Source organism: Bufo bufo, chromosome 7, assembly GCF_905171765.1.
Source record: "Bufo bufo chromosome 7, aBufBuf1.1, whole genome shotgun sequence".
Taxonomy (NCBI): Eukaryota; Metazoa; Chordata; class Amphibia; order Anura; family Bufonidae; genus Bufo; species Bufo bufo.
The window spans coordinates 34,487,647-34,502,486 of NC_053395.1; the positions used below are offsets into that span (position 1 = coordinate 34,487,647).

A 14,840-nucleotide genomic window follows, 5' to 3' on the forward strand; every position below is an offset into this window, starting at 1 on the left:
ACGCCTCCGGCTCTCGCTCAGTGCCCCCTCCTTTTAAAAGATCCCGCGCGTGCGCACAGGCCTGTGCCTGATGCGCCCGTACGGACATTTACAATCAGCCTCATTGAGCGAAGTGCGCATGCGCGCACTTCGCTCAACCTCCTCATCAGACGAGCACTGCAGCCGGCCGGCTGCAGTGCTCGTCTGATGAGGAGGTTGAGCGAAGTGCGCGCATGCGCACTTCGCTCAATGAGGCTGATTGTAAATGTCCGCACGGGCGCATCAGGCACAGGCCTGTGCGCACGCGCGGGATCTTTTAAAAGGAGGGGGCACTGAGCGAGAGCCGGAGGCGTATTTCATTATATTCAGGCGGCGCTGAAAGCATCAGGGGAGGAGCTGGGCACCAACAGCGGCGGCGGCGGGCGGCAGCTTGAGACCAACAGAAACGCCCTGGGCACCTTATCAAGAAGATTGACAGGTTAGATAAAAGCTCTTTTTATCAAAAGGAGACGGCGAATTTATCTTCTAACAACACCTTTGTAATCACAGGGGCGCCATGGAGATAACAATACTTTTAAAAGGGGGGGTTAGAAAGTGGTGACAGAGTCCCTTTAAATTATTCTCTTGAACGTAGGAGGAGGATTTTTTTTTGTATAATTGATCAGAAACTCAAAGGGGGCTCCACATTTTTGTATTGTAGAGGTGCTGATTAAGGACTCTAGGAAAGGTGGATGATAAGCCCTAAGGAAGGCGTAATGGTGGCCCTATTATTGACTGTCAAGAGTTGAAGGGGTTGCACCATCTTGGCCTTTCATGGCCGAGATGGAAATAATCACATTTAGCGCCAGCCTGGGGAGGAGTAGTTATGGAAATGGCCGAGCAGCTGTTGCGCCGCTGCTTCATCACTCCCATAGCAGTGAATGGGAGCTATGCTGTTTCCGTAACTCCTGAGGGAAGGAAACGGCGTAGCTTGCTGTTGCACAGCTCCCATTCAATGGTATAGAAGTAATGGGGACATTGGAACTCTGGCCGCTCTTCCATTTCCATAGTTAGAAAGGCCTGGGTGGGACAACTTCTTCTTTAACAAAAGTTGAAAAAAAGTAGGATTGTACCTCAAAGGGGTTGTCTCATCTTGCTAGGATATGCCCCCAATGTCTGATTGGTGCAGGTTCCACCTCTGGAACCTGCACCTGTCCTTAGAACGGAGCCCACAAAGTGATGGAGGACGCACCACGCATGGGTGGCCGCCCTCCATTTGTTTCTATGGGAGTCCTGAAAATAGCCAATCGGCACACTTGGCTATTTTCGGAAGTCCCATTGAAATGATTGGGAGCGCATCGTGCAAGCACGGCCACTGCTCTATTCACTTCTTAGGGTGCATTCAGATGACCATATTGCTGGGTCCGCATGTGTTCCGCCATTTTGCAGAACGGGTGCGGACCTATTCATTTCAATGGGGCCGCAAAAGATGCGGACAGCACACTGTGTGCTGTCCGCATCCGTAGTTCAATTCTGCGGTCCCACAAAAAAATATATAGCGTTGCAATTTGCGGACCGCGAAACACTTCTGGTCGACTGAATGCAGCCTTAAGGAAATAGCTGAGCCAGTGCTCCGTTCTAAGAATAGGTGCGGGTCCCAGAGGTAGGTCCTGCACCTATCAGACATTAGGGGGGCATACAATGTCCATGATGAGACAACCCCTTTAATGAAATCGATCTGGTTACATTTTGTAGCCATTTGAGACATTGTCTAAAACTTTTTCCTATAAGTTCACGACTAAGTAATATCTATATTTTATAACGTACAGTTCTAACTTCAATGTATCCATCATTGTGAAATGGAAGGAGTCTTACGTTTCAGGCTTGTATTACTCATTCTACCTTCTTTCTTTCTTTTTATTTCATTTTGCCGAAGCAAAACATAGCAAATGTAGAAAAGCTGACAGAACATGCATAAAGTATTCCATTTTCAAGATTTTCCTCAATCGGACTGCATTCCAGGGGTTCTTAGGAAAAACTTTAACAAGGTGTGAACTTCATTTTGAGTTGTTTTTTTACTCCTTTTACACAATCTTCGGTCTTTTAAAAAAATACATAGTGACAGATCAGTGCACGGTATGCTGTATTTTGACAGTTTTAGACCTAGTTTACAATGGAGATGAGGTTTAAAACTGTAGGATGCATAAGGCAAGCAGACACAGTAGTGGGGGGCACCATCCTACCGTCAGATTGCATGTCAGGGCCCCTTTACCTGGGCTAATGATCAGGTCAATTATTAGGAAGGAGCATTTCTAAGACACACCTTCCCAATAATTACCCTGTCCAAAAGTGCCCTCAATCACCCGATGAACAGATTACTGCTGGAGCGGACTCCCAAATCATCCTTTCTGGGCAACAAATCTGCTACCTAGAAACAATCAATGTGTAGGGGGATGAGCGATCACTCTAACGATTAGTCATCTCTGCACAGTGGAGGTGATTGCACCATGGAAATGCAGCTCTCACCTCCTGTAATGAGTAGTCAATTATCGGGAAAGAACGGATCATGTAAAGGGACTTAAAGGATAACTGTCGTATATTTTTTTTTTTGGAGTATTGGATTGGGGTGATTAATATCTCCTTGGTGGCCCTATTTCAACTTTTCACTGTGTATTCAATTACCCCTTAATGCCACATTTTTGTTCCCTGTACTGCCTACTTTTACCTGTGCTTAAAATAGGGTTGCTAGGCATGGTCCGTCTATCTGTTGAAGGACGGAGCACGCAGATTACTGACAGCCAGGGACTGTAAGTAAATGATTAAAGCCAGGTCCTCCCCAGCAGCTGATTACAGTGCCTGGGCTGTGTGCACTTCTCCCTGTCTCTGCGCTTGGCAGACGCTCCCTCACTCAGCAGAGCTGGAGAATGCAGAGTTGGAGCAGCGCAGACCAGGGAAGGGAGATCTGCCATCTGCTCAGTGTATAAATGAAAGCAACATGTGGTAAGAGGACCCCTTTGTGCTGCAGGAGATTAACTCTTTAGGGGGAGGGCTCTGGTTACTGACACTTTTGGGGGGCTATTGTTACTGGCTAGTGAGGGCAGGCGGGATTAGCCTCAGGGTGAGGGCAGTGGCGGCCATCTTAACTGAATAGTGAAATTGCAGTTTTATGCAGACTGGTTGCTAAGGGCTGAATCTTATTAAATATGGGGTAAGTCAGTCTAATAGTAACTGATCCTGGAATATCATATTATTAGTAACTATATATATGAAAATTGAAATTAGGGTCTAAGTGTGACAGTTATCCTTTAAGGGACTGAACTACCGTAATTATTTTCATGGCTCACAATTAATGGTGAATTATTCAAGACAGTTGTGAAAGCAGAAAATAGGTGTCTCCCTCTCCGCAAAAAAATCGATGCAACACGGACGCTATCGTATTTTTCGGATCCGTGTTTTGCAGAATGCAAAATAAATATGGTCGTTTGAGATCTTAAGCTGAAACCATGGCAATGAGATGACCATCAGGGGCATATTAGCAATGAACTGTACTGGGAAAGTTCCCAATGGGCTGATTGCCTTCAGTATACTGGGGGCTGGCGGCCACTTTCCATTGTGGTATGATAACATGATTACAGTGCAATACACATGACAGATGGCCCTTCTGCGGTCTCATCAATGCGCCATCAGTTGGCAGGTCCTTTGACACCCAAAAGTCGGATAGAAGTCATTACAAACTTAGGCCTCATGCGCACGACCGTTTCCGTATTGTGGTCCGCAAACTACGGATCCACAAAATATGGACACCTTCCTTGTGTGATCTGCATTTTTCTCACTCCCATTACTAGAAATTATTATTTATGTCCATAAAACAGATAAGAATAGGACATGTTTTTATAATTTGCAGAACAGACACATGGATACAGACAGCATACAGATGACATCCATGTGCTGTCCATTTTTTTTTGTGGACCAATAGAAATGAATAGGTCAATGTGCAATCCATTAAAAATGCAGATTGGACACAGATACAAAATGTGGTCGTGTACATGAGGCCTTAATTACCAGTCCACCCACCAGGTGCCAAAGGACCTGAGGCTCCTCCCTTTCCCAGTTTAGGACACCTCTGATGCTGTGCTCCTTACGTCCTACTGTGTCAGGCTGCATGGTAGACTGTGGTGGGGAATGGGAGTACAGTGGAGATAGACATTACTGAGGGCAGTAGGGATGGAAATTACTGGGGACAGTGGGAATAGACATTACTGGGGGCAGTGGGGATGGACATTACTGGGGGCAGTAGGGATGGACATTACTGGGGGCAGCAGGGATGGACATTACTGGAGGCAGCAGGGATGTACATTACTGGGGCAGTGGGGGTGGACCTTACTGGGGGCAGTGGGTATAGACCTTACTGAGGGCAGTAGGGATAGACATTACTGGGGGCAGTGGGAATAGACATTACTGGGGGCAGTAGGGATGGACATTACTGGGGGCAGTGGGGATAGACATTACTGGGGGCAGTGGGAATAGACATTACTGGGGGCAGTAGGGATAGACATTACTGGGGGCAGTGGGGATGGACATTACTGGGGCAGTAGGGATAGAAATTACTGGGGGCAGAGGGGATAGACATTACTGCAGGCAGACGGGATAGACATTACTGGGGGCAGTGGGGATGGACATTACTGGGGGCAGTAGGGATAGACATTACGGGGGGCAGTAGGGATAGACATTACGGGGGGAAGTAGGGATAGATATTACGGGGGGCAGTAGGGATAGACATTACTTGGGGCAGTAGGGATAGACATTACCCTGTGATGTCACAGCCCTATAAAACCCTCATCCCGCGCAGTCTCCACCATTGTCCTGTGAGCTGAGCATAGGGATAGACGTGACAAGCGCTCATGCACTAGGGACAGTGTTGCTGAAGACGATTAATATAAGAATATTGGAGAGGAAGAATGCACAGAGAGTGCAGGGAGAATTATTCTGCATCAGCTTTATTTATTTATTCCTACATTTACTTATTCCTACATTAGCCGTAAACTAAGATATGTAATTGAATACTAATAAGATGGAAGCCTTTATTATTCCAGTGCCAGCATGCCAACCAATACCATCCAGTCTTAGGGGATCCAGGTCTTAATGATGACCATCCTCATCTTTTGCTGGCTTTACTTCTTCCAAATGAACCTTCAAAGTTTCCATGTCCTAGAAAAATTTGCAAGATGCAGAGAGAGGAGGAGCTGGATGTTACTGATGACATATTCTCATCGATATTAGATGATGTGGAAAAGGAGGAAAATCAGATGGCAGAAGAAGGGCTCCCGTCTGTAGGGCAGGAGAGCGCTGGGGTCGGAGAAGTGGGTATGCCAGAGATGAATAATAATTTGTGTTTACTATCAAATAACCGGCAGCAGAAAGGTATCTGTGTGCCAAAAATGCCATCCCCACAAAAAAATCTGTCTGTGCACCAAAAATGTTGTCTAAAAAAAACTCAGTTTACACACAGTATATAAGTTTGTGTAATTTTACGCAAAAAATGCACCAAAGTTTTAGGCCATGTCCCTTTCTTGCAAAGCTATGCTCTATCTGCGAAACTGCACCTTATTTTTGGACACTGTGGAAAAAGGGTTAGAAAAGTGTGCAAAATAGTTGGTGACTGTGTTTTTTTGGGCAAAAAATGCACAAAAAAATTGCACATTTTGAGTAGTAAATCTGCCCCACTGTGATCAGTTTTTTTAGTGCCATATTTTTTTATAAGATACAATGTATCAAAATAAACACAGAAATGATAATCCATGATGTTCAACGGGTGGACATAACCAAGGACTCGTTCACAGTCTTGGCGGCTGACGTTAGAAGTCTCCAGAGGTTTGACGGGAGGTTCTTTTTCATTGTAGCTTCATTTCTCTGCAACTATCAGTCTCCTTACCTTTTCAACTCTGTTGTCTGTAAAACAAGTTTCCCTAATTTATGTTTGTCACCCTTCAGGCAGAACTTTGTGGCATTAAAAATAAGAGCCATAACCAGATGTCTACCTGCAGTGCTGGAAGTCCAAAGGACAGCAGCAGACCCTAGGAGCCAGGGAGCAGGTAAGTATTGTTTTTCCAACAGGTTCCTCTTGGTGGAAGGGGTGTTAAATCCTGATATAGTGGCTGGACAACTCCTTTAAAGCGATATTCTGGTTATATGTAAGTAAACCTTTATTATACTAAAATGCAGCTTTCTAAAAAAAACTCTGTCTAAGGCTTTTTCAGCGGAATTTTGGCACAGACAACCACAACAAAATTTTGCCGAAAACCAGCCAGTGGCCGTGTCTCTTCTGGGAGCGGCAGCTTAAAGCTTCGGCCGCGCTGAGAACAGACATGTTCCTTCTTGGCACGGCCTTGGCTATAAGCCACAGCTTCGTGATCCTCAGAGCTGCCTCCAATTGAGATGTATGGGAGGCAGAAAGGACGTGGCCGCCGGCAGGTTTTTGTCGAAATCTCAATGCCAAAATTGAGCTGAAAAAGCAGTTGTGTGAACGTCCCCTAACAATTTTTCTAATCTTTTTAACTCCAAAGAATTCTGCTTGTTGGTAATTGAACCGAATTTTTTCTTTTTTAAGATTTGATGGCTATTATAATCTTCATGGTTTGGACCTGAACACATGCGCAATTCTTATCTATTATATTAGTTAAGTACCTCCTACATGGTAATGATTTGAGGATCTATTGGAATTTTGTCAATTCCTGATAATACTTATATGAGCATATGCGATGCCTTGTTGGGAACTGGTTGATGTGGAGCTTTCTCATTAGTTCATGGCCTAGGTGACTCTCGCTTACTTTACTGTGCATGTTTTTATGTTTATTTTATTATAGTTTAGTAAACTGTTTATGCACCCAAACCTTGTCAAGCCTATCTTATTCCTGGATCTAAGAATTTATGGTTAAACAACCAGTCTAGCCAAAATTGTCAGGTTTGGGCGATATACATCCAGTGTGTATGACCAGCTTAAGAGATTCAAAAGTATTTTCTGGTTAGGAAAAGTCTAGGCACAAATAAAGGCCAATTGACATGCCTTCTGACCCAAAAAAGGGCATGTGGACTATTCATTGCTTCCTAAATTTTTGTTCTCGAGTTGAGGAGTATGTTTTATGTATCAGTGGAAGAACCTGAGGGCAGCATAAGCCGGGCTTTCTGAAGGAGAACTTGACACTGAATGCTAATATTGTTGGTACAATTCAGTGAACGCTAGATCCTATACATCAATTACATGGTTGATTTGTCATATGCCTAATAGCATTTCTTTCAAAAGAATGATAGAAAAAGGCATGGTTGAATGTCAATGTCTTACATTTTGACACTGACCAAACCATCTCTGTCTTCATAGAAACTCTGCAAAGTATAATGAATGGGTGGACTGGGCCATATCTTTTGATAGATCCAATAACATCAGAAAGTTCTCCCTATTTTATTGTGATGAATATAATTTTACATATTATCTATCCATATAAAACTCTTAGAACTTCGTAAACCAATACCAATCTTTCATCCAGTCACCTCCAATGGCCGCCTCCTGTCTAAACTCGTATGTCGATATATATATATATATATATATATATATATATATAGAACATAAAGCAAATACTGCTGTATTTTCACATTTATTGTCCAATATCCAGGGTAAATAAAGATAATTATGTACCTTTTAAGGCATCGGCTTTAAGGCAAGTAACAGAAGAGTTTTTTTTAGGAAATCAAAAGACACATATGGACTACAGGCAATTCGTATGATATAGTATTATTTTACTGTAAGTATGACTGGTTTGATGTTATGTCCTGCTTGGATTAAGGCTACTTTCACATCAGCGTTGTGCTGTCCGGTTTTGAGATCCGGAACAGCGCTTCAGTTTTGTCCCCATTCATTGTCAATGGGGACAAAACTGAACAAACCATAATGGAGTGCACCAGAATGCATTCCGTTCCGGTTTGGGGTGTTCCCATGCCAGACACAAAATCGCTGCAAATAGCCTTTTTGTGCGGCATGGGAAACTGAACATGCCGGATGTGGCACTAAAAACCAAGTCAATGGTGCCGGATCCTGTTTTTTCGGACATGAAAAAACTGGATCCGGCACCGATTGAGTTACAGTGATTTTAGTGCCGGATCCGTTTTTTTTCATTTTCGATATAATACAACCGGATCAGTTCTGAAATGATGAAGCCAGTTGTATTATTAGGACGTTAGCATTTTTCTATTATTTTGAGATCCCTTGCCAGACCGTATAGCAATAACGTTGATGTGATAGTTGCCTAATACTATTGTTGCCTGATACCTTCTTGTACGCTCCACTTTGCTATTTCTTGGTTTCGTCAGAATACTTTTTACAATTTGATTGACCTTAATGTCCTACTATACTTTACAGCCATTGGCTTAATCTTGGGCAATGTTCCATTCCTCTTTCCAAGGTCCTTGCAGCAACCATATGGGTTGGCTCTATGCTACTGTATGTACACACTTGCCTATGAGGAAACAGTCTGAAGTTCCATTCAGCTGTGCCTAGGACATGTGACTGATGAATGTGACGTCACATGGCCTAGGAAAAGCTGCAAGAAGGCCGCAGCACTACTGTGAGCACCGGTGCCTTGTCAAACAGCTGATCATCAGGCATCCCGGGTTTTGGACCCCCACCGATCAGATACTGATGGCCTATCCGGAGGTATAGGTCATCAATATAAAAGTTTTGGAAAACCCATGTGTTGAAGGAGAGCATCAGCTCAATGCAACCTCAGGCTCTTTCCTCATGGGCAAGTGTGTACATACAGTGGCATAGAGACAACCCATACTGCAAGGTCCTTGGAGAGAGGAAAGGAACTTTGCCAGTTGCTCTTATTCCCATTTTAATGGTGGTGAGACTGTGTACAAGAACACTGCCATCTCCACATGGAGAGAAATTAGGACATGTTCTTGAAAATAAGACGGGGCATAGGAACACCAGGTGGCACCTTAAAAGTGTTCTGTATGTTTTCTGCACTTTAGAGCCTCACGTCCCTTATGGCTGAATTCACATCACAGTTTAGCTTTCCGCTCTTGTGATCCGTCAGAAGAAGAGGAAAAAAAACGGATTCTGTTGCATCAGTTGGCATTCGTTTGAGCCATTTCCATCTGAGATCCGTTTTTTTAGACGCACTTCTTATTGGGAAGAAAATTGTATTTCCCATAAGAACAAAGGATTGGGCATGCTGAAATTTAACATTCGATCCTTATTACTCCCACCTTCATCTGTGGGAGATGATCAGCTGTGACATATCTGGCTGATCCCACCGAACTCGCCAAGTTCAGACTACTTTGACCTTAAAAGGGATTATGTCATGAAACATATTCTATATTTTTCAAACCAGCACCTGGATCTGAATACTTTTGTAATTACAGGTAATTAAAAATTTAGCATAGCCACTGAGCTAGTGAATAAAATGTATTTGTATAGCGCCACCTGCTGTTTGTTCTTTTCATAATTTTTTTGTCCATCTCACTGAGCTGGCCGCACATGCTCAGTTTAAATCTTCAACTGCCACCAGCCATATGTTGTGTTTGAAGCTGTGGCAGTTACAGGGAGAGAGCTGCAGCAGAAAGGACACGACCACCTGAGCTGCCAGGCAGAAGATAATCTAGCAGAACAATTAGAGCAGTGAATGTGGAGATCTCTGGATCCATGTGAGGTACAGGGCTGGTTTTATCTTTATTAAAAAGGTATTGTCATGTACTATATGATGTCTGATTAAATTTTTTTACATCAATCATGATATAACCCCTTTAAGTGTTTGGTCTACGTTTAGTAACAAAGAGTCAAGGGTCACACCACCTTCTCCCATGTGAGACAGTAAAAGGCCCTCCTTTACTGAAACTAGAGGGGTTGATGAACTACCATCATGTGGAAAGTCCAAATTTAGATTTTTACTACAGGCCTTCCGTCTTACTTGTGCATTACCTCTTGGAATGTGATGGAGATGTAGTTATATGGAGATGTCTAATTGGGAATTACCAGTATCTAAGAAGCAGGAGTCTGGAAATATTAGGTAGTACATCGGCTAATGGTGGCATTGTGAACTTCCATAAACTAAGGGGGTCATTTACTATCAGATATACACCAGTTTTCTTCCGTATATCTGGCGTGGATTGCAGCGCAAAGGTTATTTGCACCACAATCTGCAACTTTTCCCTGCTCACGCTAGGTCTAAAAAAGATGGCGTGGTGTGGGCGGGCTGCCCCGTCTCATTTATCATTTTCTACGCCCGTTTTAGGCGTAGAAAATGGTCTAAATTTAAGCCAGCCAGGAAGCTGTCTTACAGTTAGATCGGTGGTGGATGCGCCGAAGTTATGTAGACCCACTGCCAGCACAAGAGGCTAAAACGCTGGTCTTAATAAATGACCCCCTAAATCCCTAAAACAATCCTGTGGCTGTTAAAGTAACATATTCTCTCCAATAATTTGGAATAAATGACAGACAAGACTGGAGATTTTTTGTAAGAGTGTCATCTTTTCTATTTCTCATTGCAGTTTACCTCTTTCAGGAAACAATCATTCAGTGAAGAAAGAAAGAAACTAACCCAAAAAAAAAAAATACAGCAAACGGAGAATTCATTTTTTTTAAACAAAATAAAGTGAAATAATAGAAAAGAATGTTTTTGTTTCTAAAACCCATGATTAAAACCTGATACAAACATGGTATTATTATTTTTAACCCTTTAGCAGGTCCTGGAAGGACAAGCAAGGCCTCGCATTGTGTACCCTGCCAAAGGGTTAAGCTCTAAGTATGTATATATATATATATATATAGATTTATTTATCATATTTAATTTCTCTCTCTCTTTACAGCAAACGTTGCAAATATAGAAATTTGTATCTGTACAGTGTAATAGTGATCACAGTTTTGAATGCAGCTGTAGGTGTTAAATGGGAGCCTTCTTGTAGGCAAAGTCTGCACTGGAAGACTGGGTTGAAAAACAAATTAACGTTAAGGAAAGGAGTTTTTACTGTCTATTCCAGTCTTGTTGCCGTTTTTCGTTTTTTTTTGTCCTGCGGTGATGAAGAGATAGAACAAAATTTCACACAAGTCAAACCACGCAAGTCAGAATATGAGATAACATGCGATAATGCGTACAGAGTTCCGACCACTCCTACTATCTCACACGTCTCTTCACGTCTTGTATTTTTACTTGTTTTTTTTCCCCACTTCTTTTGTTAAAAAAAGTAATTCCTCTTCACAGTATTAGCGTATATATTTTTTTCTGATTTGGTGCATATGCTCACGTTTTCGAGTCGATTCAGTGTTTAGGCTTTTAAGCCATTGTATTGTATTGTTTAGTTTTTTTGTAGTTTAGATAGAATAGTTTTATTGTTCTTTTTTTTCCCCCATTCGTAAAGACAGTTTTGAATAAAAAGTAGCTGCTGCTAGTTTGAGTTTGGTCCTGTTAACCTCTTTACCGCTAAAGAGACCTGCAGAGTCCGTGTACCCACAATGCTCTGCTGGGCACTCTTTCTAGGACAAGGTTAAGGTTATGAAAGAAAGAGTTTAAGTCACGAGTAGCTGGAGGCAAAGGGAAGAGGTGAGGACTCAGGACTTGTGCTGGGCAGAGACGCCCTTCCAGTAGTCTAGGATGTCATGGAGATCCTCATCTTTGGCAAACTGGACCTTTTTGCGCAGGGCATGACCGGCTGCCATGTACTCTTCCTCTTTGTGGCGTTTGCGGTGCAGTTTGAAACGTTCCCAGATGCTGTGGGAGGGTTTGCATGTGTACTCTGGACTGGAAGTGTAGCTCAAATTGTGGTAGTGAGGTGAAAGTTGGGAATAAGCCAGTTCCCTTGGACGGGGCCGAGTTAAAGGCTCCAGTATGGAGGTTTTGCGACCTCCTAGGTTTTCATGTTGGGACATTGGTTGCTGTTGCTGCTGTTGTTGCTGCTCAGCTTGATGTGATCCTGGATAAGAGTGCCGATGCTCTGTATACTGGCGGATCTTTTCAGCTTCTGCTCTTAAGATGGCAGCCGCTGGGGTCACAGTGAGGATGGTATCAGCAGTTGGAGAAGTCTTCTCAATATACTTGGTTTCAGATTTATGTGCAGACCCTTCAGAACGAAATGACCTTGGACTGCGTATAGACCCACTGGAAGATGTGCTAGAGCGTTTCTGAGGAACCTCCATGCTGTGGTGCCTCTGTAAGGGATTGGTGTAGCTGTCCTTATATACTGGAGAAAGAAAGCCATGTTTGCTGGGAATCTGTTCGGATATCAAGACCAACTGAGGCTCTGCTGTAGAGACAGCTCCTGACTTTACACCTTGGAATGAAGTTGTCTCTGACTTCAAGGCATCTATACAATTGTTTATGATCTGGTTGACCTTGTCTACTTCCTTAGCAATAGTGGATATCTCAGCCACAGAACTCTGAGTGTCTGGTGGCATGGACAGTTCACAGTCTCTTCTCTCAGGCTGTTCACCAGTTCGCACCTCCATGTAATTCCCCTTGGTGGTTTTAGGTGTTTCACTGGTTTCGATCAGTTTGTACTGTTCTACTTCCCCCACTGAAGGCAAATAGGGGATGCGGGACATTGATTCTGGACCCATCATCTGCCCTTGAGAAAGCTGACTTATGCTAGGTGTCTCCATTTCAGGACCGTATTTAAGTTCAATGATAGTTTTCTTCATACTACCACCTGCTTTTTTGTGCTTTTCCTCTTTTTGGCGCTTTTTTCGCAGGCAGTAGTATACAATACCCAGAATTATTACCATACCAAACAGGCAGCCAAGAATAGTCATAATATAGTGAGTGGCGGTGGATGGGGTAGGCACATGTTCTTGTTTGGTATGGCTGCGAGTGTAAAAGGCTATGCAGGTGTGGTTGAACCTGAGAGAGTTTCGAATAGAGGCAACACAGTAAGTGTAATTTGTGTTGGGTTTCAAGCCGTCCAGTTTTATGGATTCTTTCTCTGCCTTCAGGTTCCGAATGTCAGTAAAGAAGCTATTATTGTACTGAACCAAGATGTACATCTTGCTGTAAGGGTATGGTATTTCGGCCACTAGAACTGCATCTGAATGGGTTTCCGTGTTTAGGTTCACACTGAGGCTGACTTTGGAATTGGCAGGGGGAGTGTAGACATTAATAAGGGGTGTAGTCCCATCTCCAGAAAAACAGTCTTCTTCAGAACATGGGCTGTCAGGTGGGCCAGTGGTGGCTTGATACCTTGGAGACATCAAATGTGGCATCATTGTGTAAGACCCATCTGCGCAGAGAGATGACAGCATGCTAAGTGCGTTACGATAACTGGATCGACCTTGACCCAGCAAAAAGTAACCTGTATAGTCAGGGGGGGAATCGCACTGCATGCGGTCAAAAGTATGAGTCATGTTGGTGAATATATCCAACCACTTTAGGAAGCCCAGTAGCTCACATGAGCAATAGAAAGGATTACTGTATAGTTCGCACACAGTCAGCTTACTGAGGCCCATAAAGGTATTGCTGTCCAGCCTCTGGATTCTGTTCATAGATAAGTCAATGTTCATTATGTTTGGGCACTCCCAAAAGGCATTAGGAGTCACAGTTTCAATTAGGTTTGCCTGGAGGTAGAGATACTCCAACTTTCCTAGTCCCCTAAGAATTCCCTCAGTCAGATTTCGCAATCTGTTGTAACCAAGCAGGAGCATCTGCAAATTGAACTGGCCAGCAAAGGCTCCATCTTCTATGTAGGACACCTCGTTCTTAGTGAGGTTGAGGTACGTTAAGTTGCCAAAGCGGCTAAGTGAAGAGTAGTGAACGCTCTTTATTTTATTCTCATTGAGCCTCAAGTCCACTATGGTGCTATTAATGTGCTGTGGTATAGACTCATACGGTGGCTGGTTCTGACTGCAGATGGCAAGCCAAACAAAACCCTTGTCACCTTCGATCAGCCAGCAGTCTGCTTGTACTTTGCCTGTATATAAAAGTGCAAACAGAACCAACATCCATAAACAGAGAGCTGGCATTACAAATCCTCTGTGCCCGGCCATGGTGAACGATGCCCCAGCGCGGAGACTCCTTGGTACACTCTAGTATTGGAGAATACAGTAGCTTATAATGTGAAGGACAAGCCTCCTTTTTTCACTTTTCTCCCCATCAGTACAGCATAAAGTGCTCTTAACATTGAGTGCGGATCCCAAGTCTTTGCCGGGGGAAGACCATCGACAAGTAGTTGCACAGTCTACTCTGCAACGTTGGAAGAAAATTCCTTGTGCATATTGAACGCTAAATTTGGAGTCATTGAAGAGAAAGACACATTCGCTGGTCAACCTGGTCTCCAAAGGTAACACATTTATTGTCTGAAGGTCAATTCCATCCTGATACTGCATCACATTTCACAAGCTTCTTGTCGGGGCTGTTGTAGAATTGTCTTCCTAAAAACAAAAAAAATATATATTAATACAAAAACATTTGAACAGTTCGGGTAATACATTTTTGCTAGAGGGTGAGATAATAATGTTATCACAGAGTGCCTTGCTGCTGGGGCCACCAGCGATTGGCTATAGTTTATAGAGGAACACACAGCTAGTGTTCCATTCCCCTGCACTGCCCCCACTGGGGAAATGAAGCATAGCATTGTGCCCATTGAAATGATTGAGCTGTATTCGGCACAGACTGGCCAGGTTCTTCAGGACAGAGAAAAATGCTTTGGCTAAGGCCTCCTGCACACAACTGGGTTTTTTTTCCCGTTTACTGGCCGTTTTTGCGGTCTGTATACGGAACCATTCATTTCAATGGTTCCGCAAACAAAAACGGAATGTACTCCGTCTGCATCCCGTTTCCGTATTTCCGTTCCGTTGAACGATAGAACATGTCCTATTATTGCCCGCAAATAACGTTCCGTGGCTC

General features: G+C 43.4%; 1 protein-coding gene across 1 annotated transcript; it reads right to left on the minus strand.

Moving 5' to 3' along the window:
- Positions 1 to 11,557: 11,557 nt before the first annotated feature.
- ELFN1 (extracellular leucine rich repeat and fibronectin type III domain containing 1) lies at positions 11,558 to 13,981 on the minus strand. The gene has a single exon (XM_040441086.1). It carries the CDS (start codon positions 13,979 to 13,981, stop codon positions 11,558 to 11,560), a length of 2,424 nt encoding a protein of 807 aa, XP_040297020.1.
- Positions 13,982 to 14,840: the final 859 nt, after the last annotated feature.

Bases quoted from the DNA above. Each gene is read 5' to 3' on its own strand.
- ELFN1 (XM_040441086.1), bottom strand. From the start codon at position 13,981: ATGGCCGGGCACAGAGGATTTGTAATGCCAGCTCTCTGTTTATGGATG.